A 27,839-nucleotide genomic window follows, 5' to 3' on the forward strand; every position below is an offset into this window, starting at 1 on the left:
TGCGAATCCCCCCTGTCCAGGTCACACCAGATTGCCTTAACTGGGCAAAAATGTTGTAAGCCAAGTTTAACAGGCATACAGGCAGCAGGTCTTCTACCCTTGTTTTACCAGCGTCCTGACACCACTTAGGTCAGTGTTGTCGAGAGTTGGCAAAAATGATCCCAGCTGTCTTGGCATTGATTGGTGGATAAATGAGTTCTTGGTGAAAATGACTTATCAAGAAGGAACATATTCACCATTAACTTGGTGCTTACTAACATGCATATGAGTAGCATACTAGCCCTTTATTGGTAAATATTAAGCATGTATTTACACCTTATGTAGGAAATACCTTAATTCATTTAGTAATAGAGATAGAATAATCTTATGTAGAATAAGGTGTTAATACGTGCTAATATATGTTAGTAAGCACCTATGGTGAATATATGTTCCCTAATCTAAAGTGATACCGAAGCATTTTACACTGTCACGTTAAATCTCAACAGTGAAGCATGAGATAAATTATCAGCATTATGATACAGTTCAGGTCAGCTCCCCATGGAACACTTTGGAATGGTAAACCTTGATCTGGCTTGTGTTTCCACCATAGGGGTGCGCTGGTCGGATTAGCTATGTAAATAGTGTGACATACCAGCGCAGCACAATGTAGCCTGCCAATAAAGTTATGAATGTAACATAGTCAAAATGGCAACAACAACAAACAACAGCATTTCATGTTCTGTGTTATTTTTCTCTCCAAAACAGGAACCCCTGTCAATCGTATCCCCATCATGGCCAAGCAGGTCCTGGACCTGTACATGCTGTACAAGCTGGTGACCGAAAAGGGGGGACTGGTGGAGGTCATCAACAAGAAGATCTGGAGAGAAATCACAAAGGGACTCAACCTGCCTACCTCTATCACCAGTGCAGCTTTCACCCTGCGCACACAGTAAGTTTTTGTGTCCGTTTCCTCAACAACCTGACCGAGAGAAAGAGTTTGTCTGATGTTAGCCTCAATGTTATTTAATGGAAATAAAGTAAGAGTCCAAAATGTGTGAATTGTAGTTTAGAAACGAGCACCTCCCTTATTATAAGTGTAAGTGTGTGTTTGTGGTATTAGAATAAGTGTATTCCTGTGCGTATGTGTTGGTATGTGTAAAGATGTCAAATTTCACTCACACACACACACACACACACAGGTTTGTTTCCACTGACAGGCTGCCTTGCCTCTTCCCATTCAATTTCTCCGTCCATTACATCACACATAGAGCCCATTGATTCCATAGATTTATTGACATGATTTGGGTCAGAGTTCACAGTGACTAAGGTGGGGTTTGACTGACGGCTTGTACGCTGAGTCTCGACTAAAACTCACTTGCTCTGTTGATGGAAACCCCCTCAGTGGATGTAACACCCTTATATCCTGTCCACTAGCTGGGTGCCCTAATGAACCTTTATGTATTTTTAATGTTGCTGTGTAGCATTGCTCTGCTAGCTATTTAATGGACACTACTGCTCTTAGCTTGTTATTGATCTTAAGTGGAGCTGTTCCACCATTATGCAGTCAGCATGCATAATAGTGGTCGTTTATTTTACCGTATGTTTTTATGGGATGGAAAACATACCAGAGCTGTGACTGTCCATACTTGTAGGACCGGCGTGATGTCATCAAAGTATCCTCGGCATACAAAACATGTTTTGCACAGTTTTTAGAACAGATGACTCATTAAATCTGCAGTTGCATGCCTTTGAGTTAAAAGATTGATGTCAGAGAAACCAGATTTTTTTTCTCTCCCCCTCTGGCCATGTGTGCATGAGTATATGAATTTAATGTGAACACAGACTTCATGGAACAGGCCTTAAAATAGAACACCTAAACATTGTTTAGGTCAAACTCTGTCCTCACACATAAGTCAAATAGACAAATGCTATTAACTGAAATGAACATGTACTACAGCCAGTATGTAACACAGGTTTACACTTGTTAAACTGGTTGAAGTTGCAGCATTTGACTTGATGAGTCACACCACTAATTCAGTGAATTTTTCTGTGGTGATCTCTTCAGGTACATGAAATACCTCTACCCCTATGAGTGTGAGAGGAAAGGCCTCAGCTCACCAAGTGAGCTCCAGGCCGCCATCGACAGTAACCGACGTGAGGGTCGTCGTCCGAGCTACAGCAGCAGCCTCTTCCGCTTCTCTCCTTCTCCCAGCACAGCTCCGCACATCCTTTCCCCACCCAAGATGCACCTTTCAGCTCTGGGAGCTGTGGCCCTCAATGGTCTACATGCTTCACCAGGACCTTCTCTGAAAAAAGGTAAGCATCTTCAAGCTGTGAAGATTAACTCTGGACCAGAGACTTGTGGCAGTGAGGTTTTAAAGTAATAGGAGTTAAAGTGTGTGGAATGAAAGTGTGTGATGTACCATTTAAAACATGCAGATCATAGTCGAGCATGTTTGTCATTTTGGAAGGTGAAGAAGGAAATATAGAGGAAAGCATATATGCCCAGAAAACGTTCTTTTGATTGATGAAGGTTATATTAAATGTTGACTTCAAACACTGTATCCTCCACTTCCTATAGTGGTGGAGTGCTGCACTTAGAGGTGGGCTGATGATGCCGAGTCTTTATGGACACTGCCCTCTGTTGCAGTTTAGAAATACTACATCTAGTTTGAGCTGTGGATAAACACATGAGAATTAGAATTACTTTTTGAAACATTTTAAAAATTATTTCTAATTTAAGATTTCATCTTTTAAAATCTGCTGTTGTGTGACAAGTATTTGTGTGTGAATGCGCCGCCATCCGAGGCTTCTGGTACGAGAGCATATGCTTGTGTGTGCACGCAAGAATGTTGAAATGAGAGCGTGCTGTGATATTTGTGTATTGCATTCTTGCAACATCTCACCTTCACCTCCATTCTGTCCCCCTGGGTTTTTATACGACTTTGTGAGTTTGTGCATGCCTGTGTGTTTGTGTGTGTGTCGTCCTTCCAGGTGTTATAGAGACCATGTGCGAAGTAGTTTTGCCCCCGGGCTGCTCAGAGCCCTCACCTTTTACTGCTGATAAATAACATGGTTCCCACGCCGGGGGTGGAGGAGGACATTTTATGAACTTTGAAGTTTTCCGTCCACATCAGTAGGATCAAGTTGATAACTGTCATTACGCCACTGTTTTATCTGATGACTTGGCTGGAATGTGACTTTGCCACAGACCACGATAATACACAAAATTTCATTGTGTAATGCAATGTTCAGAATTTTACTTGTTATGTATCTGATGATGTCATGTTGGGAGGATTGTGGTTTCCCTCACCCGATCACTGTCATTGCAACAAAACAAAAAGTCTTCCATTCTTCCATTAGCCTTCTATGTAATTGTATTTTTTGTAATTTAATTTCTCTCTTTAATGTTTTAGATAATTAGTCCTTTGTCTTATAGAAATAAGAAAAACAATCAAATCATTCATATCATATCCCCACTTATCCTGATTAATATTGTGCAGATTTTCTTGGCTCTCAATGGGCAAGAGGCGGCGTTCACAAGGTCTGGTCGCTTGTGACTGAATGAGCACTCCGCTATTTACATATCCAGTCAATACAGATGGATTAATGGAATCCATTAGAATGCATAAAACTAACCCTCCTTTTTTTTTCCTCCCGTCCAGATGACCTGACCCCCTCCCTCATGGCAGTCAGGCCCTCCATGGCGCTGGCTCTGGGTCAGCAGCAGGTTGCTGGTTTGGCTCGAGCCGCCACACTGGAGCAGTTGAGAGAAAAGCTGGAGACCGGCAGCGGAGGAGAGGGACCAGAGAGGAAGATGGCCCGCCTGGCAGAAGAACAGCAGCGCCTGATGCAGCAGGCTTTCCAGCACAACCTGCTGGCCATGGCCTCCCAAATGCCTATGAACCTGCGCCTGGGAGCCCCCACCATCACCACCAGAGGTCAGTGTTGCCATATTTTTCAAGATACTCTTGTGTCTTGCAGTTGTGACAATTGTCATGATGTTTTTAGCATCATGAAACGCATCGACTAATGTTTTGCAAAAAAAACTTTGATCAGTGTTTGTCAAACCTGAAAATGGCAATGTTCTTGAATGTCTTGTTTTGTCCATTTCTTTGTTATGTGAAGCAAAGAAACGAAGAAAATATTCACATTTAAGAAGCTAAAACAAGCAGGAATCTTGTTTTAGTAATGAAAGAAGCTTCAAACCAATTAATCGATTATCAAAGTTGTTGACGATTAAATTAGTAATCGATTAATAACCGATTAATTGTTTCAGAGCTACAATCTTGTGAAACACTGAAGCATACAGTGACTTACAGATATAAATGGTAATAAATAAATGTGTGTATTTAAGTCAGTATTGCCAGTTCACCCACTAATCTGGTTAAACACATGTATTAATCTTGTTCTGCCATGTTAAAGTCATGTTGCATTGTCATTACTGCACTTTCAGAGGAGAAGCAGCAGGATATGTCTCTGAGCATCTCGACTAATGGAAATGCCAGCATCACTGTCTCAGTGGAGGTTAATGGCACAGTCTATTCAGGTATGTGTGGCTGTTTATGAACGTTATGCATCACTGATGAAAAAAATTAAATAACAATGTGGTATATTTTTAGGTGACAAATACACAACCTTTTCACCGCTTCAGTGATGTTTACCTGAGCGATTTAGGGAAAATATTTAATTGCATATATTGATTTGCAATATTTTTCTAAGCCAGACTTCAATTCAGTATTCATGTGTGTAATAGATTAAAAACAAATGATGGTGCACTACCACATGACACCATTACAACATTATCTGCTCTATATTGTAATACAAGGATGAAAATGTAATCGCCTTTGTGATTTCCTACTTGCGTTGGTTCAAACTGCAGTTTCGACTAGTGTTTATCCATATGTAATGTTGCCCTTTTGCCCACAGGAACCCTGTTTGCCCACAAGTCCGGCGGGGCCCCTGGGCCTGCTGTGTCGGCCGCTGCTGCTTCAGCCTCCCCTGCTGGCACCAGCACTAGCTTTGGTTTCTCTGCACCCATGGCTCAGACCCTCAGCCCCGCATCCTCCTCCTCCTCCTCCAAGGGTCCTGGTTCAGCTGAGCCTGTGCCCAGTGGGTCACCCTGACTCACGTGGCCCTTTGCTCCTGCTCCACAGGCTTCTCTTCCCCTGGGGAGACCTCGCATGAATATTCAGTACAATGAGAAACCAATAAGAATAACAAACTGTTGCACAACAAATACCTCATCAACCCTGTCAACGTCTTGGCTGTCCAATCACGAACACAGAGCCTGAGAATATTAGATGATAACGTGTGCCCAAATGCACAGCTATGCATTTTATTCAACACACACACTACAAACACACACACACACACACACACACACACACACACACACACACACACACACATGCATACACAGCCACACAATTCATGCACATTGTTAATCCTAATGTACATGCTAAACACAATCAGCTCAGCCAAAACCCACTGACAGGTGTAGTCATAACTGAACTTGAAAAGTTTTATCTTAGAGCGTTTTTGTTTTGTTTGTTGCCATTTGTTTGTCTTTTTTTTTTGATTTTGTGTTCAAGAATTATTTTGTTTTTAGTTTTTTTTTCCCTTTTTACATACCTCAAATCAAGTAACCTGCAGTGGTGTCTTTACCTCAGGAGCTGTAGTATATTTAACCTGAATCAACTTTATTTTTGTATTCTTTATGACCTTGCTGCAATCAGGGAAAATCGGGTAACTCTCGCCGGTGGCGCCTCGTGTACAGAGAGCCCACCTCGCAGTGACAGACCTCCAATCTGGCCAGCAGCTCAGGTTTCTTTAACACGCTGTAGGTCCTTTGCTGAGCTAACTTGTGAATCAGCACATTACATACCTCATTTCATAACTCCACGCTCAGTATATATTATGTCGGATCCGTTATAGAAGGGCTGGATGTACAAACCTTAAGTTCAGCCTCCCACATGTCTGCAAAAGCTGCCTCTAAATAATGCACAAATCAGAGGGAAGAGCAACTCTGATCGACCTGCAACAAACCCACCTGGTTACAGCGCGGTGGCACCGAGGCCACTCCCCTGTTTACAGAATCAAGTTTGAGTTTGTTGTTGCTCCGTTTTGGTTTGTGCATCCCTCCTCCAGCTGCAGCCACGGAGCTGAATGTCCATCAAGTGTCAAGTAGTTCTCAGGCTTCATACTGGCCTCTCCTCTCTGGGGGGGGGGGGCATCTTTATCTATCCCTCTCTCAGGAAGCAATGTGACAGCTGTAAGGAATCACTGTTGAATTAAAGGGAAAAAAAAAAAGGATTCATACCTGATGAACGCACAAGTCTTCATGACTGTTTCAAGAATACCTCATCTGACTCCATAGAAAAGGGGAGTTACCGCATATACCTCATATGGCTGTAAAGCCAAGGAGACTTGACGCCCCAACCCCAAGTGATGGAAACCGTACCTTAACCGACCTTAAAGTACTGACACAACGCTGGTGGTTTTGGGACAAACAGAACTGGGATGGGCTTATATCTCTCTTCTCCTGTATTTACCTGTAGAAATATCTTGTTCTTTCTTTCTTTCCTTCCTTTTTTTTTTTCTTCTGTTCCTCAAATTGTTGTCTGAGAAGAATTGTGTTATCGTGCATCGTTTTCAGGGAAGAGGAAAAGAGTCGGTTCCCTCGCTGACAGCTGCAGATTTGTAGGATTGACGAAAGATTTCAAGGTCACAGGGGTCTACGAAGGTTTTTTGTTTTTGAAAGGCCATGTTAACCTTAAATTTGAATGCAAATTTCGGAAATCGCAGTTAATGTCTTCTTTCACGATAGAGGCGAAAAATAATATGCATGTGTACAATCATGTGACCAGCTTTAACACCCTTGTCCTTCTGGTTCACGTTTAGACTGTGGTTATTGCACAGCTGGATACCAAAGACTAACCCAGTCACTCCTCGAGAATGATCCCTCATATTATCCTGCTCGCGCCCACTGTGGTGAACACAGAACAGCATTTCAAGGTTTGTTTTTGGACCGGACAAAAATGTTGCATCTAACCTTGTTTAATCTAATTTTGATTTTTTTTTTTCTAAAGCTTGTAAAGATATATTTAGGGTGATGTGAGTTAAATTCCTTTGATTTTGTGACATGTAAAGATGGACATTTTTTAATAACTTAAGCAGTTATTTAAGTGTCATGGACCCAGATGCTGTTCCTCATATCTCCCCCTAATCTAATCCCACCCACTATCAACACAGTGCTTCTCATTCAGAGGCCAACACATTTGGAAATCCAGAAACAACTGGGTTGCTGCCTCAATTGTGAAGTATTTTTCCCCTCCCTTTGAAATGAATCCTTAGCATTTTGAAATACCTTTTAAGAATGAACATTGAGTTTTCTAGCATTATCTGTATTGAATGTGAGGCATTTTCACTGTTTAGATACCTCCTGTGAGCGCAGTGTGTAATGAGTCGGGCAGCCTTGTTTGCTTTTTATTAGACTGTACTTTAGCCATTACGTGACAGCTTTTGCAGTGAAGATCACAGCTGCGGGTTCGAGGGGCTGGACGACGGTGCTGTCCGCTCCTTTTTGTTCTGCCCTTCAGTGTGACACAGAACTGTATTTTATAAAGGTGAGAATTTTAGATGCTGCCTTAAAAGTAGTTGCTGGTGAGATCCAGCCACTGAGCTGGGGGAAAACGTCGTTCTCTTCAAGCTTAATCCTTTGAAGAGTAATCACTTTTGTTTTCTTTTACGGGGGTGGGAGGGGATTCAGAAAGATTCAATCAGATGTTAAAACACCAGTTATGAGAGGAGATTGTTGTTATTTATTTGTGTTTTGTTTTTGTTTTTCTGGTGGACCTCGTGTTCGGTAACGTCGAAGCTTAATCTTTTTACGCTCTGTTACCAAAACACTTAATTATTTCTAAGTCCGAGCTTTCTGATTCATCTGCTCAGTCTAAGCAATGACTGTTTGACAATGTAGCCTCACTGCCTTTATGTGTGTGTGAGTGTGTGTGTGTGTGTGTGTGTGTGTGTTTGTTTGTGTGTGCTTCAGGTGTGTGCAAGCAGGCCGACTAACTCTTGTAATAACATAACGATACTGTAGGTGGCACCACTGCCATGAAGGAGGTGCTCAGTTTCCTTCTCGTTGCCAGTTCAGTGGTAGCAGCCACAGCTATGGTCACTCTGGTCACTCAGGCTTTAAACTGGCAACCGTCGAGTCATCTCCCTGACCTCCAGGCCCCTCCCATCTGACATGTTGTGTGAATGAGTACGAGTGTGTGCGTGACTTTTAGAGACACCCTCTACCCAAAACCTCATCATACCACAATACCTCAGGGCAGTGGGACGCACGCGTATCCACTGTTGCATTTGATGTTGAAACTGCATTGGGAGACGAGTACTGACAGAAGCTGCAGTCACTTCACTGAATGTTCATTTGGTTTTTGGTCTTGCATTTTGGATCTTTATTCTTATTTTTATTTTTTTTTGTCAGTAACTGCAGGTGAAGTCTCGTCACTCAGGAAGCTGTGAAGTTTAAAAGTCTGCAGAACCTTTTGTCTCTCAGATGATTTTAAGGAGTTTAATTCAGTTTTAATTGTTTAAAAACTAACCTGATCTGTGTAAAAACAGGTGCATATGCAAGTGGTTATTGAATACCTCATTTATCAATTTTATGTTGTTTCTGGCTTGTACAACGCTCCGTATATTAATTCAACTGTGGGGTTTGTGCATATTTTTGTACTGTTATTATTATTATGGACATGATAATAACAATATTACTGATATTATAGTTTTCTCTTTGATTAAAGTAAACGACAAAAAAAAAAAAAAAACAGGACAAAATACATTGAATGCTTGTAAAAACTGGTTTGTGCTGATTGTATTTAAGAGGAGCACTTTTCCAAAGTGGTTTTCACACATTCAGTTTTGTTCATATTAGTAATATAAAGATATGGTTCTCAGGGCTTTAAACTTGTATGTCATGATAAAGTTTTACTTTATATCTTACTTGTGTGTGTTTGTTTTTATTTCAGTGCCCCTCTGCATTTTTAAATACAGGAACTGGTGCTGGTGGTGAAACTTCCAGAGGTATTTCCAGTAAGCTGAAGCAAAGTCAATTCCCCTTTCTTTACTAACAGAACACAGTAGTCACTGTGTTCTGTTAGTAAAGAAAGGCTACCTCTGATGTAGTTCCCCAACCAGAAATACAGATTATTGAAATGTGATGCTTTGCTTATTCCACAGTCTCGTCACCTCAGGTTCCAAGAAGTGTCAATATTCAAATATGTAGACGATAATGTTACGAGTAAGGTTGATGTGGCAGCCCCACCACCTACAGTACACCAGTGAGAAGTAGAGAAAACTTGTCCCAAGAGGAAGTGTTTGGGTTTTTTTGCAAGTGCATGAGGAAGCCAGGTGCTGAAGTTCCTGTGAAACCCCACCATGAGGTCATGAACTAAAACACAACTGCAATTACTTATCGCTGCAAAGATCAATAACACATTGTGTAGTTCACTTCTTTTTTTAAAAAATAAATACAAGGCTTTATTGAGCAAATGTTTTTGTACAAGTAATATTCAGCAAGATCTAAATTATGCACACTGAATTTACATATTTACACAAAACCGAATCTAATTCATTATCATACAAAAAAAAGGTGTGAAAACAGACATACGCTGCTTGTAAGGCTAAAGCGGGCAGCACAGATTTCCAAATGTACCCTCACAAGCTCTAACTTTGCATGATGCAAATGCAGAGTGCAACACTTAAGGCTTCTTCCAATGTTCACGCTTCTCTAAAACAACGATTGAAAAACACAAACAGCATGAACATGTTACTCTTAGACCCTTGACACACAGAAAACGGCTCCGTCTATAGTCTGAGGTAATACACAATTATTGTGTTTTTATTTCTCATTACATTTGTTTTGTTCCATGAATGTAATGACTAGCTACTTCCCCCTGTGCCTACATTTAACATTGGGATTGTTGTGGGAATTCAACCTGCATTATGTTTAAGGTCGAGTGCATAACAGGATTTATTGGCAGAAATAGAAAATTAACATCATTTGGCTTTTGTAGCCGTGGAATAATGCACCTTTTATATGCACTTTAGGTAAGGTGCCAGAGCGTGTGTGGTCTGCGTGTTTCAGGTGGAAGCTTACTAAGCAAACAAGAAAGAACAAGTTTCTCTCGAGAATGCGAAGGCCACCGTAGTTACCTGAGAAAGAGGTGAGGGGAATCTCACCATTAGATGTCGCTAATTCTCTTTTTTTTCCACTGGCGTCATATCAGGAACAAGAGGACAAACACGCAATCAGCGCTGTCGTCAGACAACCCCAGAGCAGTGGGCTCAATGATGGAGCCACTGCCCTGTTCTTCAGCCGCAGATGATACAGTGCCTGCACTTGAACGTGGCCCGACTCCTCTGACACACATCTGTAATCTCCCACCTTCTCAGGACTCATGTTGTCAATGAGGAGCACACAGTCCGGGCCCTTTGACAAGCACGGTGTGGAGCTTTTGTGGTGATGCCAACTATACAGGGCATGATGGGACAACACCGGACACCGGAGGAAATGCCTGGACTTGGCAGGAAGTGTGATCTTGTTCGCGGCCTCACCTGTGACTGCATCTGAGGAAACAAAGGACGGTCAATGTTGCTTTAAGATGAATGTTGATTTTGTTTTGTTTGTTCAACATTTATTCCGTCTGTTATAACAGGATCCTCCTACAGGATACAACATTAACTTAGCCAAGAGAGATTAAACCAGTGTTTAGTTGGTGTAATAAATGCCAAGATGTTTTAGGACTCAATTTAATCCAGGGTTGATGAGACATAGGTCCACTTTACAGATCTGGCCACGCCACGACACGGCTCTAGTCTAAACGGTTTGGTGAGTGTTCCATTACTTTATAGAACCTCATCAGTACCTCAGTACCTCAGTACCTCACCTAAACCGTGTACTGGAAAAGCATAAGATGAGATAACTGAGAAAGGAAAGGGGAACTGTTTTTTTGACGATGACGCAACACCAGTTGATGACATGCAGCGCAAGATAACGCGCTTCTTCGAAGTGACCAGATCTTTCGTTTTAAAGTTCCTTATCAAGTGATGCACACACAGCTTCAGCAGAAATATGATAGTGAGAATTTGCATTCAAGGATAACGGTGGTGGACGTGCCGTATGAGCATTGGTCGAGTTTTGCGCCCTTACGGTATCTTCATCGCCTGAGCCTTATGACATCGTTAGAGTGCACATACCTCAACCTGACAGTAATCAGGCAGTAAAATATGTAAAAGGTCACTCTACAGCCAACGTGTTTTACATGTATACTTAATGACGCCTCTGCACAGCAGCCATTTCAACATTGTATTTAATCAAATTAGTGATGGCTGAGTTCCATTTAACTTCCTTTTTTTTTTTTAGGTCGCATGCTGGTTTTCACACTCTCCTGATTCACATGAATTGAACTGTTATCATCAGTAACACATGTTTTATTTCATGTTAAACTAAAAATAGCAGAACTAAAAGGAGCCCGTGTGTTGAACTGGCTTTATTTCCCTTTAAATATAAAAGGAAATAAAATGGCCACAAGGTTTAGAAACACACACACACACACACACATTACCTCTGCTGTTTTGTTTTGTACAAGAGTACTGGATAAATAACTGAATAAATAATCGATTACAATCCCAGGTAAACTTTCCCCTGCACCTGCGTCTGTCTCTCTCTGCCTGAGCTGGTGAGTGTATGATGGGATGCAGGTGTGCATGGTTGATTGAATGCTGGCAGCTGATTGGTCCTGGATGAAGTATAAAAGGCCAGGTAGGAGGAGACCACCCAGTCTCTCCCAGATTGTTAGAAGGCATTAAGCCTTTAAAACTGTGTGGTTGTTGATGGGAAGAGAAAAAAAATATAATGTCTTTCATTGTGTTGAGGGCTCATCCAGGGTCTGAATGTCTGTATGAACTGTGTGCAAAGTTTGTTTGTTTTTGGTTAGTAGTTCTAAACAGTCGTTGTACTTTATTTGTTGGGCGAAAGCTTCAGTGTGTCACAGTTCAGGTGATACACTGAGCTGAATAAATAGGTGTTAGCTGTATCAAAAAGCCCCCCACCCCCCCAAGAGAGGAAGTTTTACAGGAAATACATGTGCCACAAGCCACATGCAAAACAGAGAGATCATTTCCCCCTCGTATGAAGACCATGACCCATATTTGAAGACTCAACTGGAATACAGCTCTGTGGTGTTTCTGAGAAAAATACACTTCATTACTTGGTCATAGCCACTGTTAATTAGTGACACCTGTGCTCAAAATGTCTGCTGTGAAAAAGGCTGGTGATTGTGGAATTATTAGTGTTTTTGTTTGACAAAGCTACTGTTTCTTGCCTCCATGCATTAATAGAGACCATATGTAAAAAAGAAATATGGGCAGATGTTTCCGGTCTCCTCTGTGAAAGTCTATCAGGAAATAACCATACACTGATTAGCTGCCACTGGTTGCAAAAGGAACTCCATTTGAATGGGTTTGCACATTAATTTAGAACATTCGTGAGGAGAAAATGTCAATTTTGTAAATAATGTCCCCAGTGAAAGGAAAATAGGTGTAGTACAACACATGAGTGGACACCAGTGACTGACAGCTGGTATAAATGTCTGGAAAAACATGGTACATATTTATTTGGCATTAGCATGCTACTACATTGCGGCGAACTTGACGAACCTGTTGCCAAACGTAAGTTAGCGAGGTTTGCATTAGCCTTGGGCTAACACAATACAAACACTGTGCAACCTCATTAGGCACAGCGCAAATGTTTTCATTTTCGATTAGCATTAGCGTAGCTAAAACAAAAATGTTATTTTTTGTGACTGCCAGTCACAAAACAGCTAGCTATGCTAATGCTAATCGAAAATGAAAACATTTGCTTTGTGCCTAATGAGGTTGCACAGTGTTTGTGGTATGTTAGCCTTTACGTTCCTAATCATTCATTGCCATAACTGAAAAATCTTCTTCAGCTCCCACTAAAGGAATACAGTACATACTTCCTACAGGCACTGCACTAGTTCATATAACACACTGAACTCAGCCAAAATATTCGCATTAAAACCAATCTTTTGAGGACCGCACATCATGTTTATGTTTTGAAGTCATGTTTTGGCATGTGGCGCCACCTACCGCCGTCTACCAATCATTGCAGTCAGTAGCGTCTCAGTTGCCGAGCAACCACAGGTTGCCAGTTACGTCTGAGCTACAATGGCGGAGAAAACGAAACCTAAAAGACCTTGGTATTTTGAATTTGAGTGTAGTAACCGTTTTTGGCCACATTCTTAAATAGTTTTAAAGAGAGTAAAAATGAGTCATACCTGAATGAGGTTTCACTGAGCACTTGGTGTAGTCTCCTGTGATCGGGCCCTGCAGCGTGTCGCTGTCCAAAGGAAAATACATGTTAGCAAGAAACAACTGCACAATGTCTTCATAACCTAAAGCAGGGTGTCAAACTCATTTTTACTGAGTCCCACATCAGCATAATGGTTACCCTCAAAGGGCCAGATGTAACTGTCATACAGAATAAATGTAACTAAATGTTACCAAATATAATGTAAAATGAAGGTAACTACTCCGTAACATATTGCTAAATAACTTTCTGTATTTATTACTTATTCAGTTTCACTCATGATGCATATGCAATGATACACTGTGGCGGTGCCGTCAATTTGTGGGTAACACGATCACCATGCATTGTGGGAAATGTAGTTTATGGTCAACACACGCCTTAAAGCAGCATAGACCTATATTAACACAGATTTTTAAGACCAATTAATCACTCGCGGGCCACATAAAATGAAGTGGCGGGCCACATCTGGCCCCCGGGCCTTGAGTTTGACCCACGTGACCTAAAGAGTCTCATGTCTTACAGAAATGCATGCGTGAACATGTTATGGTTGGTTCCTTCCATCGTGCAACGCGATAATCGATACGCCAGGGGAAATATCAGTATTTTAATGAATAAAGTAAACAGTCCCTGCTGGTCTGAGTGTGAAGGAAATCCTGCACTTTTAACATTTCACAAATGCTTTGTTGTCTTCAGTTAGACGGATATCGTGATGTATTGCTATATGATTGTCTTGCAATATATTGATCATCACAGAGTCATGATATTTACTGGTATCGTGGACCATGTATCTATCATGTATCGTATTGTATCGTGATTCCTGTGATCCCTCGAAGAGACCTTGATAATTATCACCGTCCAACTGGGATCACACGGCCCTGCCTCTTGTTGTCATTCATTGTCGGTCTCTCTTGGAACCACACGAGACCTCACCTATATTCTCATACTGTTAAAATAATGAGAATAACAAAACTATTGGCCAACATACATGTGACAACAGGACCGCTCTGTCACACTGAAACTGAGTGGATTGTGACAGAGCGGATTTACGTGTTTGTGAAATTTAAAACTTCTGGCCTTGTTTTATTTTTTTTATCCTCAGGGAAATGAAGCGACATTCAACAAGTGTGAGAGAGAGAAACAGTGAGATGTGAGCCGCAGTAAAACAGCCGAGTCTTTCTCTCCCTGCTGATCGTGAGGGTGAATCAATCATAAATGGAGAAGAATGTTTAGCTTATGCTGCTTTTATGTTCAGCGTTCAGTTTAATGTGTCATGTGTGACGTTGAAACTATACCGTAATTTTGCTAAATGAGCCTTTCTGAGGCATTGAAATAGTTAAAAATAAGCCTCCCTGGTCACTAACCACAATCTACGACTCACAGAAAACAATGATCAAATCATGAATCAGACTCTCATGTTTCTTGAATTATAGAAACTGATCACAGTCATCGAACACTCATAGTGTCTGTGTGTAAAAGGAGAGACAGGAAGGGGAGTGAAGGGAACTCCCCCTGCACACACACACACACACACACACACACACACACACACACACACACACACACACTCATCACCTACACATGTTGAGAAAGTGAAATCTGTTCCTCTCATCCTTTTCTATAATAACAAAAACTGTGCTGTTTCATTGTATTCACCGCATCCACAGAGTCCCGGTTTATAAGTAGGACTGGCAAAGTGCAAACACGGCATTCACACGTGACAAGAAAACAGAAAAGTTGCCGGGCTTTACAGACAAAAATCCCATCATTATCCAGTTAGAAACTTTCTCCTTTGAGTCAGAACGTCTTCTAGCTATGAAGACTTACATTTCCTCATTCTGGTATGAGGAATGACACATAATGACGTTGTACTTTTCAAACAGCACACACACACACACACACACACACACACACACACACACACACACACACACACACACACTCATGACACTCATGACACTCATTATCTCAGTGTCACATCAGATCACCTGACTCTCCTTTTTTCTCCTTTATTTACTGACATAACAATGTCAACAGAAACTCCTAAAAACCACCTCAACAAGTCAATCAAATCACATGATCACTTTACTTCTCTCAGGTGTCCTGTTATGTTTTCTGCCGAACAGCAGCGACATAAAAAATATATGACTTGAGTTGTTAAAATCACGATGTGGACCCTGACGACGAGGTCGGCTGTGCTGGCTTGTTTCTCTGTCTGTGACTCGGCAAGATATTGATGATGATTTGGATGAAATGATCTGACCCCAGATAGATTGAATGATTATTTTTCCCCAAAACAAACCTGCGGCAACCCCAGTGACGGTGTAGGACACTTATTACTGTAACACTAATACTGCTCCTGGCTATGAACCACAATCAACCCACAAAACAAACACCATTGTTTAAATACTTGGTGTGTACACAGTGCACTGTCCTGGAGCTACTATTTCTTTTTTAGGAGACACCAGTTATAAAGTTACTAAGGAAATCCCTGATCTATTCTTTTAAAGGTCCCATATTATATCCTAGTTCTCCAAGTTAACCTAGTTCCCTGGTGTCCTAATGAACATGTCTGTGACATGCTTTGGTCAAAATACCATAAGGATGAAGCACCACAGCAGTTCAATCACCCTGCCAAAACAGCCCTGTTCAGAACGCTCTGTTTAGTAGTATCTCTTTATATATAAAAAAAAGTAAAACAAAACTTAAGGGACAGGAAATGACATCAGCCACAGAGGCTACTGGGAGCTAACAGCAGTTAGCATTTGGAAAAGTGATCATTTGCAGGCTCTAGCAGGCACATTGCCGTCATATATAACATGTATCCACTGGACAGATAAATCCTCTGAGGCTGGAAGTTTGTGTAGAACTCTGCAGACTGAGGAGGACCACAAAAACATGAGTGAGTCCTCTTTTTTCACACTTTGCCGACTGATAGGACCTCCACAGTCCCCGATATAAGGATTTAAATGATTAAAAAGTTGATTTTGAATAATATGGGACCTTTCAGAAAGGGTAGATAAGAGAGTCTTTTATTCTTCCCACAGTGGGGAAATTCACAGCATTACAGAAGCAAGGCTCGGTCTATTGTCTATATGTCCAACTGAGACCCAGGATTCATTTGGCCACTGAGGATCTGGCCTTAGATCATCCTCCTCCTCCTCCGCCTTTCCATGTTTTACATGAATATGAACTCTTGTCCTTACACATTTTACTAGTGAATTATTGTGAAATAAAATGTTCTCACTCTAGGGCAGGGCTGAACACGCCCGTGCAGTCCTATCTCTGTATTCATTAAAACGGATATTGCATAGTTTTCTGACCTCACACGATATTAGTTACTGGATCTTCATTCAGAGAATCAGTGTTACAGAGTAAAATGTTTTCCTCAAATTGGACACTCTAAATTGGTAAATTTGTAGGGGTGAGTTTGTGAGTGGTTGCTTGTTCGTCTCTATGTGGCCCTGTGATGGACTGGCGAACTGTCAGGTGTATAAAGCCCCAGTGTTCTTACTTCATCCTCGGGGAACAGCGAGCACCGTCCCAGCCGCAGTAAGGATCTCTGGCTAAAAGACACTGCTGACAGCTGTCTCCATACATGGCACAGTTTCCCACATCCAGTTGGACCAGTTCACTTCCCGCATAAACGTACAGCTTCCTCTGCAATGATAGACAAAAAGTAACAGAGGAGTTCAACCAAAAATATATTTTAAAAAGTGCTCTTTTTATAACCTTTAACTCAGTTAACCTTTCTTTGCCATATGACTAGTACTCTTTGATTCACTCCTCTATGTGGCTTGTGGTTAGTTTGCAGTTACTCACAGAGGAAGGTTGGAAGATGATGCTGTGGATGTGGGCCCTGTGGGTGAAGGGGCAATACTCGGCGATGATTAAGGTCTGGTTTTTAGTCTGTATCACTTTATGAATCCTTCCATTATCTGTTCAAAGACAAAGGAATGAGTAAAGTGGATGACTCAAACCTGCCTGAACACAATCAACCCACTCATGTATCTCATTTCATATCACAAGTTGCTTCAAATTACTTATTGATTTCTTTTCTTTCTCAAGTCTGCTGGATATTATTTTTGGGAAAAGTCCCTTCTCCCACATATTCATCCAACAAATATTAATATGGCTGATCAATCATGGAAAAAAAGGCATACAATTGATTATCATCAAATGTAAACAGGTACATTCGTGATTTGGGTCTTAAGTTTATGAACTGTGAAGCAACTTTCTTGCCCATGATGATCTGTCAAAGCAGCGTAAAAGTGATCGTAGATCAGTTTGAAGTGCACACCAGGGTGAAACATTGATCACATTTACTGTATATACAGCTCGTGTATCATGTGCCTCCTTTTACCATTTCATTTGGCTCAACAGTGTGACACAGATGTTTGGAGCAGAGGAGCTTTAGCAGCTCAGGGCAGGTTTTAAAGCCAAAGGAAAACCTTTCATTTCAGCTTTTTAAAGGTTAACGATTGACCTGCTTCCTCTGAAGGTGCAAGGCTTGCGGAAGATGAGAGAGTTCCACATTACATAGAAAAAAAATTCCCATATTGAATCATTATCCTCTATAAAGTACCATCATATTCACCTCTTTCGCGCCACAACTCAAAGAAAAGTATAAATATATACTGATTATTTCTATCCCCATTGCAGAAAATCATGCTTCGTAAGACCTGAAGTAAAACGTCTACATCATAGTGTTTTTACTTTTGGGAAAAGTTCATCAGGACTATGATAAAGCATTCTCAAAAAAAAAAGAAAAACACAAGAAAGGGCACACCCCAGTGAAAACAGTGAAAACTTAAAAGATTATCTGTTGGATAAAATGAGAATAACTGCTTGTCATTCACTGTAAAAATATACTGCATGTGCTTCATGCATGAGACTTCATCCTGTTGATATCTTCCAGGAAACATTTTGGGTGAACCGCCCCTGTAAATTACACCATGAACGACACATGTGTACACAACCCAGCCATTATTCTGCACTTTGACTATGACTAGGAGTGACAGATCTCATCGGGATTCATTTCCCTGTATCTATTTACGACAGCATTACTTACTCAGAGACAGAAAAATAACTGTGTGCTGGCCACTGCTGTCAGCGTAGATGTGCGTGTAGTTGTGGCGATTTGAAAACAGCGGTCCAGAGTTGTTCACAGGTTGAACCGACTGCTCCATCTCTGAATGCTGCACGATCAAACTCAGGGCGAGAGGAGAAAGCGAATTGCTGTTTGTGACACACTAAAGGAAAAGAAAGACAGGCATTGGCATTGTGTGGTCAATGAAATACTTTGTTTGGACAGTTATATCTAGAGAGCAAGAGCAAGAAGTCCACAAAGAAGTGGTCCTCTCTGCGTGTGTGAGATTACCCACAACCCCTCACCAAATATGGTCATGAGGCGACACACACTCTTGGAAATAAGGGTTCCAAAAGTGTTCTTCTACAAGGGCTGAGGTTCTACCTGGAACCATTTGCTTCTGAAAAACCCTTTCCCAAAGAAAGGGTTTTAAAAGGTTTCTTGGCAACACTAATGGTGTTATATAAAGAGGTTCTACCTGGAACCAAAAAGGGACAAGCCGAAGAACCTGTATATGGTTCTACTTAGCTCTTTTATTTCTAAGAGTGTAGACTATATCTTAAATATCTTACTATGATATGAATGAATGCTATGACCTGTGCATGGTTTAAAGGACTGGAGACAAAATAACACCAGGCATCATTTTCTGACCTGTTCATTCTGAATGAAACGTACCTGCCGAGTCCTGGCGGTGACCATGTCGGCGCCTTTAAACTGTGAGGTTGCGAAGACGCGGTCAATGTCCTGTACGGTGAAGACACACAAGGCACTCATGCCCCTGCAGGGAGACACACGTGTCAGCAAGTCTGTGCAGAAACATCTGCGGCAACAAGAAACTATTGTGGGGTCAGTAAATATTTTTGCCTTGTTAGTCAAAAATTGGAGAAACAAAACAAAAACCTGACCAGCTGAGTAGACAGGCCTAATTTAGAAAGAGGAACCAAGCTCAACCTTTCCTTACAAACACAAGAGGAAGTCATCCACTGCATTGGACTCTGGTAACACTGGCTCTTATGACAAATGTCCAGATTGAATAAAATATGGAATAAAATACTATAGTGAGTCATCCTGGTTTCTAATTTTGGTTTCTATAATCGTGACCGACTAAAAATATTTGGCTCAAAAAAAATTGTCCAAGTAAAAAATAGCTCAGGTTAAAATACAGTAGTGTAAATAGACTCAGCTACGGTCTTTTCATAGGAGGTAGATTTATTCCCAATAAAATCATTTGCTCTCTCATCATCCTCTTCTTCCTCACACATACACTACCGTTCAAAAGTTTGGGGTCACTTAGAAATGTCCTTATTTTTGAAAGAAAATCACTTTTTTCAATGACTCTAACATTAAATGAATCAGAAATACACTCTCTACATTGTTAATGTGGTAAACGACTATTCTAGCTGCAAACATCTGTTTTTTAATGGAATATGTACATAGGTGTATAGAGGCCCATTTCCAGCATCCATCTCTCCAGTGTTCTAATGGTACATTGTGTTTGCTAATCATGTTAGAAGGCTATTGATTATTAGAAAACCCTTGAAAACCCCTGTGCAATGATGTTAGCACAGCTGAAAACAGTTGTGCTGGTTCTTTGACAAAAGCAAAGTTCTTTTCTAATCTTGTCAATGCCTTGACTATATTTTCTAACTCTTTTGATGAATAAAAGTGTGAGTTTTAATGGAAAACACAAAAAAATTGAATAGGTAACACCAAACTTTTGAACGGTAGTGTACTGGCATAGTGAAATTAGATTAAAATGAAGCGAGAGATAAGGTGACTCTAATTAATATTATTTGTTGTTATTTGTTTCATTTCCTACGCAATTCCTCAGCTCCACTCCGATCACATACCCTGGTGTATACAGTAGAACAGTATTTCTGATTTTTTTGAAATGCACAAGTCGTAGCTTCTCCACAACATTGCACGTCAATCAAACATTCGAGGGAATTCAACAAAGATGATGGACGATGATGTCGTTACCATTCGTTCCTGAAGAGTCCATAAACCCTGGTGTCCTGCCACTCGTCTGCGTCATGCACGATGGTCACATCTACCAGCTCAGAAAAGTGCTGCTTGGTGTTCACGTCTCCACAGAAGAGCTTGGCGTTCATCTGGGACGTCCATCTGTTCTGCAGAGTTTGCTTGCTGCCACCGAGATCTGACTAGAGGCCACACACAGACTTAAGGTAAGTTCTTTTATGCGCAGGTTATATACTTTCACATGAATCTGATACGAGGGGAGATGTTTAATATGCAAAGCCTTACCATGCAAACCTGGGTCACATAGGGGAGCCACATGCCACTGAACAAATTTGGGTCTTGGTGTTTCTCCTTATAGAAGGCATACACTCTGTTCTGTAAAGAATCGTCTCTCCGCCTGCTGAGAATCATATCCACGTAGTGTTGTTCTGAAAAAAAAACAACAACTATGAGTTCACAGCCTGAGGACTAAATGACTAACACGTCTACAAGGATCTGCATTTCCCCTTAGGTAGAGGACGATTTGTTATTTCTGTACAATTTAGGACAAATGCTTTTTATTATATAATGACTCAATTTAATGAAATAAGATTTGATGTGATACAAATTATTCTATTAAAACATTTGAATGAGCCAAATATATACAAGTATCACTGCTTACTTTTATTTCACCAGATTAAAAGACTATACTGAAATACTCAAGTAAAAGTATCACTATTTTGATCACATTTGACTTAAGTACAAGTAAAAGTACTGGTCTGGGGACACAAATCTCACAGTAATTATTTTTAATTAAAGGTCATTAATGTATCAGTCAAAGGTCACAAATACTTTAACTTTCTCAGTCACTCAAGGACCATAATTAATGCCAATTCACCTGTCCTCGTCATTCACAGCCAAAGTTATGTGATTTATTTAATGGATGTGATTTAAAATGTAGTGAAGTACAGTACTTTCAAAAAAAACTACTCAGTCACGGTAACATGGGTAAATGTAATTCATTACTTTCCAGATCTGTATTTTACATGCATTTTACATTTCACATGGAAAAGTACCTACTGTACATGACAGTGGATTTGTTACTTAGTCTGAGACAGAAAACTTGAGGCCCTATTATATCAATACATTGTAAATAAAAAGTGAAGTATTGTGTGCTTTATTTTGGTAGTTTTGGGAGATATAATGGAAAAAAACCAATTGGAATCAGTTTGAATTATTTTGAAGTAAAACAAAACCAAGCAAGATAAGGCGACAGCAAACCTGTTTAAAGGCTCGCTGCTAGTTGCTATCGACTCCTGAGACAGCAGCTAATGCGAGCTGCTGTGAGAAAGTAACAGCATGGCAGCTCCATCAAACCAATGTCACAAGCACAACTTTCACACATACCTTTACCCTGAGTAGATGGTCTAACATTTTTTTTTCCAAACTTGTGAATGCCAACATTCCTTTGAGATCCAGAGTGCGTAATGTAGAGGTCGGCACTGTCTCCTGTTTCTGTAAAGAAGTATCTATAAGATTATTTCGCACTTGGCCAAGGGGAAAGAAAATGGGTTCTTTAAAACATATAGAGTATAGATGAAGATTTAAGATAAATAAATGATGAAAACTGGTAAATCACAAAACAGTAACTCAGTAGATAAAAAACAAACAAAAAAATAACTTAAAACTCACCATCAAGGACAGAGGATTCACCTTCATTTATCTGAAATGACTTTATGCTTTCATCTATGCCCCTTAATTTGTCTGTAGTCATGCACGAAGGTAACTGCGATGAAAAATCCTACAAAAAAAACAACACGGTGTTATGCCATGGATCGAATAAACTTCAGTATGAAATCAAGCACGGTGTGTGATGTATTTAGACGGCGACACACACATAAAACTGTAGGTTACTGGCAGGTCATACAGTCGCAGCACACACGCTCCTTTATATAGAAACTATCTGAGAACCTCTATCACAGTAGGACCAATGTTCAGGAGCCACGATCAAAGAAATCAGCACAGTCGTTGCTTGTTAGTGGCTCTCAGTTATGACCACAGATGAAGTTTATTCCCTCGAGGAGAAGAGGAAGACCGGGCTTAACGTGTGTGTGTGAGTGAGTTTATCTGTGTTATGTAGCCCACCACTTAATATCAAGTTATACTGACTTATTTTTTTCAGTTTTTTTTTTCAGTAATATATTAATTTTGCATCATAAAACCCTTTTTATTGTGAACTATGTATCAGGCCACATCAACAGAAGAAACTTTTATTTTGAAATTCTAAAACACCACTCCTGAACTTGATTGGCCCCCCCTACTGGCCACACCCAATACTAACTGACCTCCAGGTCATTTGAGTTTGAGAGCCCTGATTGAAAGTGACACACCGAGTAAATACGAGAGCAGAGGGTTTCACAGTGTCAAACTGCAGGAACCAAAAGAACCGCAATTTAGACTTGAAGAATTGTATAATAACCGTGGACACGACCTGTAATTCTGTCTGAAATGTTGTTCATCTTGATCCGTGACTGGAAGCTTCAGGGTGATTTAACCCTTTAACACCGACTGTAACGCAGACGACATGTTTGTGCAAGTGTACGGTGCATCACCGTAATCACAGGACGGTTTGTGCTATCAGAAAAAAAAATCCTACGGTTTGGATTGTGTTTGGACGCAGAATCAGTGTCTTTGTCACCAGAGAGGAGAGAGTTGGAAAAACGCCTGTACATAGTTTCCAGACTCAAGAATATTAAATTGCTTCTATTTCAGATAACTGCCAGATATTGAACGTTAGTCTGGAAAAATGGGCAAAAACACTAAAAGGACTCATATTATACCCTATATCTCCAAGTTAACCTACCTCCCTGGTGTCCTAATGAACATGTCTGTGACATGATTTGATCTAAATACCATAAGGATGAAGCATCACAGCAAGCGATCTGTTTTGAGTGCCTGTCTCTTTAAATGCAAATAAGACACAGGAAACTACGTCAGCGTCACTGAGGCTCCAGCAGCTAACAGCAGTTAGCATTTGGAAAAGCCATTATTTGCCAACTCTCGCATTGCCGTCATATATAAAATGTATCCACTGGACACGTAAATCCTCTGAGGTTGGAAGTTTGTGTAGAACTCTGTGCTGCACTGTGCAGCCAAGAATAGAACACTTTGCAGACTTCTGCTCTTCCGGATACTAAAGCCCTCGCCTGCACTCTCGTGGTTTTTTGGGGAAAAATTGGAGCTCCACGAGACAACAATGAGACAGAAGTCAACATCGCGTGTTCATACCAACTCATGGCCTGATGACCAAACACCATCTGTTTTTATACTTTTCATGAAGCAGCATCGGAAACAATCAAACAAACAAAGCAGTGATTGCTCACAACAACCACACACTGTGACTTACTGCTTCACAGCACAGCGAGTGTGTAGGACTAACATTATTGGTCCCACACATGAACCAACGATTGGCCTCCTCCATCTTGAGGACCACATTCAAGTTGTAGCTGCAGACCTGAATAACAAAGAGGAGGAACACATGAGCTGAGTGACCATCACATCGACCTGAGAACCCATGAGGTCATTTTTTTTATTTTTTTACACAGCTCACCTCGGACGAAGAGCCGTAAGAGCAATTCCACAACACCTTAGGTTTCACTGGAGTCTGTGAGGAGAAATGATGTCCAAGGTTCTTTAACTTTGCTTTACTGTAAAGGCTCAGTTCAACACATTCAGTGCAGTCATTCATTTATCTTATTGGAACATGGTCACTCACCGTGTGAAAGTGGTATGAGTTCAGGTGTGTTGGTGTAGCAGCTATGACTGTGTCAGACTGTCCATTCAGGAGGATTTGTACCACAGCATCGTGTTCAGGTAACGCTATCCTTTTAACTATAGTCTCTACGATAAAACAAAATACACTCAATTATGGAAAAAGGACAAATCCTGACAATGCAAGGGATAATCTGTCCTGTCCCTCTGTCTTTCACAACCCTGTCTCAATTATTTTTGGAATAACACCTTATTTATTTGCGTTATCATATCAAATGATGGCTCTATAGGCCGATTAGACTAAATAAGAATTAACTGGTTCAGGAGTGGGTTTCAGTTAGGCTGTCTGGATTAATGGATGATAACAAGAATAAGATGTGCAACATTTTGGAAGGTCGACACCTTTGCAGGACTTTGAGAGGTTGAAACTGGCTGGGGAACAATGCATCATGTCCATGCCTGTGTCCTCCCAACAAAGACTAAAACTGTCTTCTGTAGTTTCCTATTACCCTTTTCAATTCAATACACAGTAGTGTTTGGTGCCAGATGAGCACTCAAAGGATTAAAGTGAGCAGCGGCAGCTGTTATGTCCACAGTCTCCACACTCACCCCAGGATGGACAACTCCATCCTGGACACTGAACGCTGCAGCTTTCAATAACAGCACTTTCAAGCTTATACAAGTACTGTGGCATAGCGTGCATTAGTTAGCAGGACGTGAATTTGTTAAATATTTAATTTCATACTGTTTCACAATAATGGCAGATATCAACAAAACGTCACCTGTAGTAAGTAGTTGCCTATCATTGGCTATCACTACAGCAATCAGAATAGGAAAATGTCTATTTGTTGATTCGAAAACGAATATCAAACGTCTTGCTAACTTATGCACGCTCTGTGGCATTTTGGGGTACAGCATGTTTAATTTATCAACATATTGCAGCTGAATAATCCTCATCTCACTCTTCCCTTCCAAGGGAAATAAAAATATATTTAGTTTGTCCATCTGGATTATTGTGAAAACACTGTGGTCCAAAAGTGCAGCCCTCTCTAGAACTGACTCCGGATATAAAACTAAAACCGAGGCTCATTCATTTCTGGGATAATAATCATAAATTCATACAATCAGGACCCTGAATAGTTAAATATAGATATTTCCATTCCATCCAATGGAATTATATTTCACCTGAATTAAAGTTAAAAGTAATGATGATTTTATATAATTGTATAATACTGGGGCTGAAACGATTAATCCATTATTAATCGATTTCTAAATTAGCCATCAAATATATTTTGATAATCTGTGTTTTCTGAAGAATTAAAACCAGTATCTGTGGGATTTTTCGGCATCTTAACTGTGAATATTGTCTGGTTTCTTCGCTAAGAAACTAAGAAATCGTTCAAACAGAATCATTTTGGTTTGTGGACAAAGCTCGACGTTGGAGAGCATCGTCAATATTTTTCAACATTTTATGAACCACACGATTACTCGATAAATCATGAAGATAATCGTAAATTACAGCCCTATATAACTATATAATGCTCGTGTTGATCCGTCATGTGAGGACTGAGTTCACAACACAAACCTGCAGGTTAGAGTGTAAACAGTTCTGTCTGGATTAATGGAAGATAAATAGAATAACAAGAAACTGTGTTTACTAAACACTCGTGACACAGACTATTAAAGGGACATTTAAAAAAGTCATTACATTCAATGTGGGTTAACTTTAATTTGTTCATTCAGTGACTGTTTCTCTTGACTTCTGCTTTTTATGTTCATGTTGTCTTCTTCTTCTTAAAGTGAAAACGTATTCAAAACGTAAAAGAAAGACAGAGACGTTAAATGTTTCATACCTTTGTCTGTGAATATCATCCTCGGTAAATGCGTGGAGTTCGCCTCGGTCACGCTGTGGACGACGCACAAAAGGCACAGAAGTATTAACGCGAGTGTCATGTTGATCCGCAGCTGTCACTGACGCACTGACGGAGGAATAAGTATGCGCACCGCACAGAAGCACAATCCTCCTCCTTATAAGGAAGTGAGTAAAGAAGATAAGGCAAACAACAACAACAACAACACCAACAACAACAGGATTTAAAAAGTAACGTGTGAGGTCAAGTAGTTTCGTTCTGGACAATTTCATGATATAGACTAAAAAAAAAAAAAAAATGTTTATGGATTTTGCATCATATTTTTAACATTTATTTTAAACTGTTATTACCCATTCAGTCCGATCTCAGTCCGACTAAGCCAATAATTCGTCATATAAACACGTTAGTCCGACTAGAATTGCGCTAGTCTTAGTCTAGTCTAGTATACCTAGATGTGGAGACAATAATCTGTTATATAAATAATCAAAAGTATTAATACCTTTATAGCCGTTTTTAATATTTTGGTTGGATATTATTCATTATTCCACAATGTATTCTGACATTGGTATAGCCTTTTTCTCAATGTAATTAATAGTTAAATACTACTACTAATAATGATAATAATGATAATAATTATTATGTAACTTTTGTTGTCAAAATTATTTTTTTATTCCACCAGAATTGTTATGAAAACAGAAAACAGTTTTACATACACAGCAATTTTCTGATACACATACTACACATTTCAACTCAATAAATATCACATAAGAAAATAAAAACTCAGTTTCTTCTCCAAATGCAGGTGTCCTTTGTCTCCAGTAGAGGGCACTGTGGCTTCATAGGAATGGAGGGACTCCCTTTTAACCTTTAACCAACCCTTCATATCATTTAGATTTATTATTTGGCTTAATCTGGGATGTTTTATAGTATGGGCGAGTATGAATGAACAAAACACGTAAATGACCACACAATCTTTTCCAAACGTAAATTGCTGACATGGGATTAAAACAGCGTCAGTGCTTCAGTCGTGCTCTTGAGAGGTTGCTATGTCTTCAGTTGTCCACCAGATGTCACCGTCACTGAAGCGGTGAAGCTTTGAATCTTTTTCATCACAATTGTCAGGAAAGCCTCAGCGCTTCTTAAGGCTTCGCCATGGATGTATAATATGAACATCCATGGGCTTCGCTTGTCCACCGCTATTTATGTGTCAGTACTGATATTATATGTACCGTGTCACGGAAGCACATGCGGTGAAATCAGGCAAATGGTCAATTATGCAAATCGTGCGATTACGTAATTTAGAGACTGTTGGGGACAGCCAATAGCGACTTCCCTTACTGAGGAGTTGGCAACACTGCTGATTGATTGGTGACATATAACACCTGCTCTTCTTCACGCAGGTGTTTTTCACGCAGTCAGCTGACTGCTTCCTCCAGCCAACAGTTCTGTGCTGTTGCTTTGAAGAGACGAAGGAGGAAACTTGTGGCGATAATGCACCAAATCGCCATAAAATCTCAAAATAGCAAGAGAGAACTTAAAACAAACAAACAAACAAAAAACTATCGCGACATGACGTCAGACGCTGAACAGGTGGTGCACCAGCTCCAAGGAGCTCCAAGATGGCGTGTTTCACCTGGCCCCAGATTGGTGGTCCCTCCAGAATGGTGAGTAACTGTTGTTAAGTTAACTGAATGGTGACTCTGTTTGCTGAATTATATGCTCAAAGTTAGTCCTGGCTTTGTGTCAGTCATGCTGTGCTTCATTGTCGGCTCAA

At 40.4% G+C, this 27,839-nt stretch overlaps 2 protein-coding genes across 2 annotated transcripts in view; one reads left to right on the plus strand and one right to left on the minus strand.

Annotated features, from left to right (window-relative positions):
- Nucleotides 1-5,105, plus strand: part of LOC310937050 (AT-rich interactive domain-containing protein 3B) — a gene marked incomplete at both ends in the record, with an annotated part of 44,721 nt that extends 39,616 nt beyond the window's left edge. Inside the window, 5 exons of the mRNA XM_083901242.1 lie at nucleotides 745-928; nucleotides 2,045-2,295; nucleotides 3,645-3,920; nucleotides 4,436-4,528; nucleotides 4,909-5,105. Of these exons, the coding sequence (XP_083757368.1) occupies nucleotides 745-928; nucleotides 2,045-2,295; nucleotides 3,645-3,920; nucleotides 4,436-4,528; nucleotides 4,909-5,105 (1,001 nt within the window). The remainder of the gene's footprint in view (nucleotides 1-744; nucleotides 929-2,044; nucleotides 2,296-3,644; nucleotides 3,921-4,435; nucleotides 4,529-4,908) is intronic.
- Nucleotides 5,106-7,489: 2,384 nt separating this feature from the next.
- Nucleotides 7,490-26,159, minus strand: LOC310936500 (semaphorin-7A; the record flags this gene model as incomplete). The annotated part of the gene is made up of 15 exons (XM_083900573.1): nucleotides 26,048-26,159; nucleotides 24,199-24,323; nucleotides 24,034-24,087; nucleotides 23,889-23,937; nucleotides 21,831-21,932; nucleotides 20,730-20,872; nucleotides 20,445-20,626; nucleotides 19,140-19,242; nucleotides 18,447-18,627; nucleotides 17,198-17,313; nucleotides 16,890-17,035; nucleotides 13,347-13,408; nucleotides 10,433-10,614; nucleotides 8,592-8,596; nucleotides 7,490-7,574 (listed from the first exon to the last, which is right to left on the minus strand). The coding sequence occupies exons 1-15, from the start codon at nucleotides 26,145-26,147 to the stop codon at nucleotides 7,490-7,492; spliced, it is 1,635 nt and encodes a 544-aa protein (XP_083756699.1). The 5' UTR covers nucleotides 26,148-26,159.
- Between the last annotated feature and the right edge of the window lie 1,680 nt (nucleotides 26,160-27,839).

The sequence above is a fragment of the Microchirus variegatus genome (assembly GCF_963457635.1).
Source record: "Microchirus variegatus genome assembly, chromosome: 14".
Lineage (NCBI taxonomy): Eukaryota > Metazoa > Chordata > Actinopteri > Pleuronectiformes > Soleidae > Microchirus > Microchirus variegatus.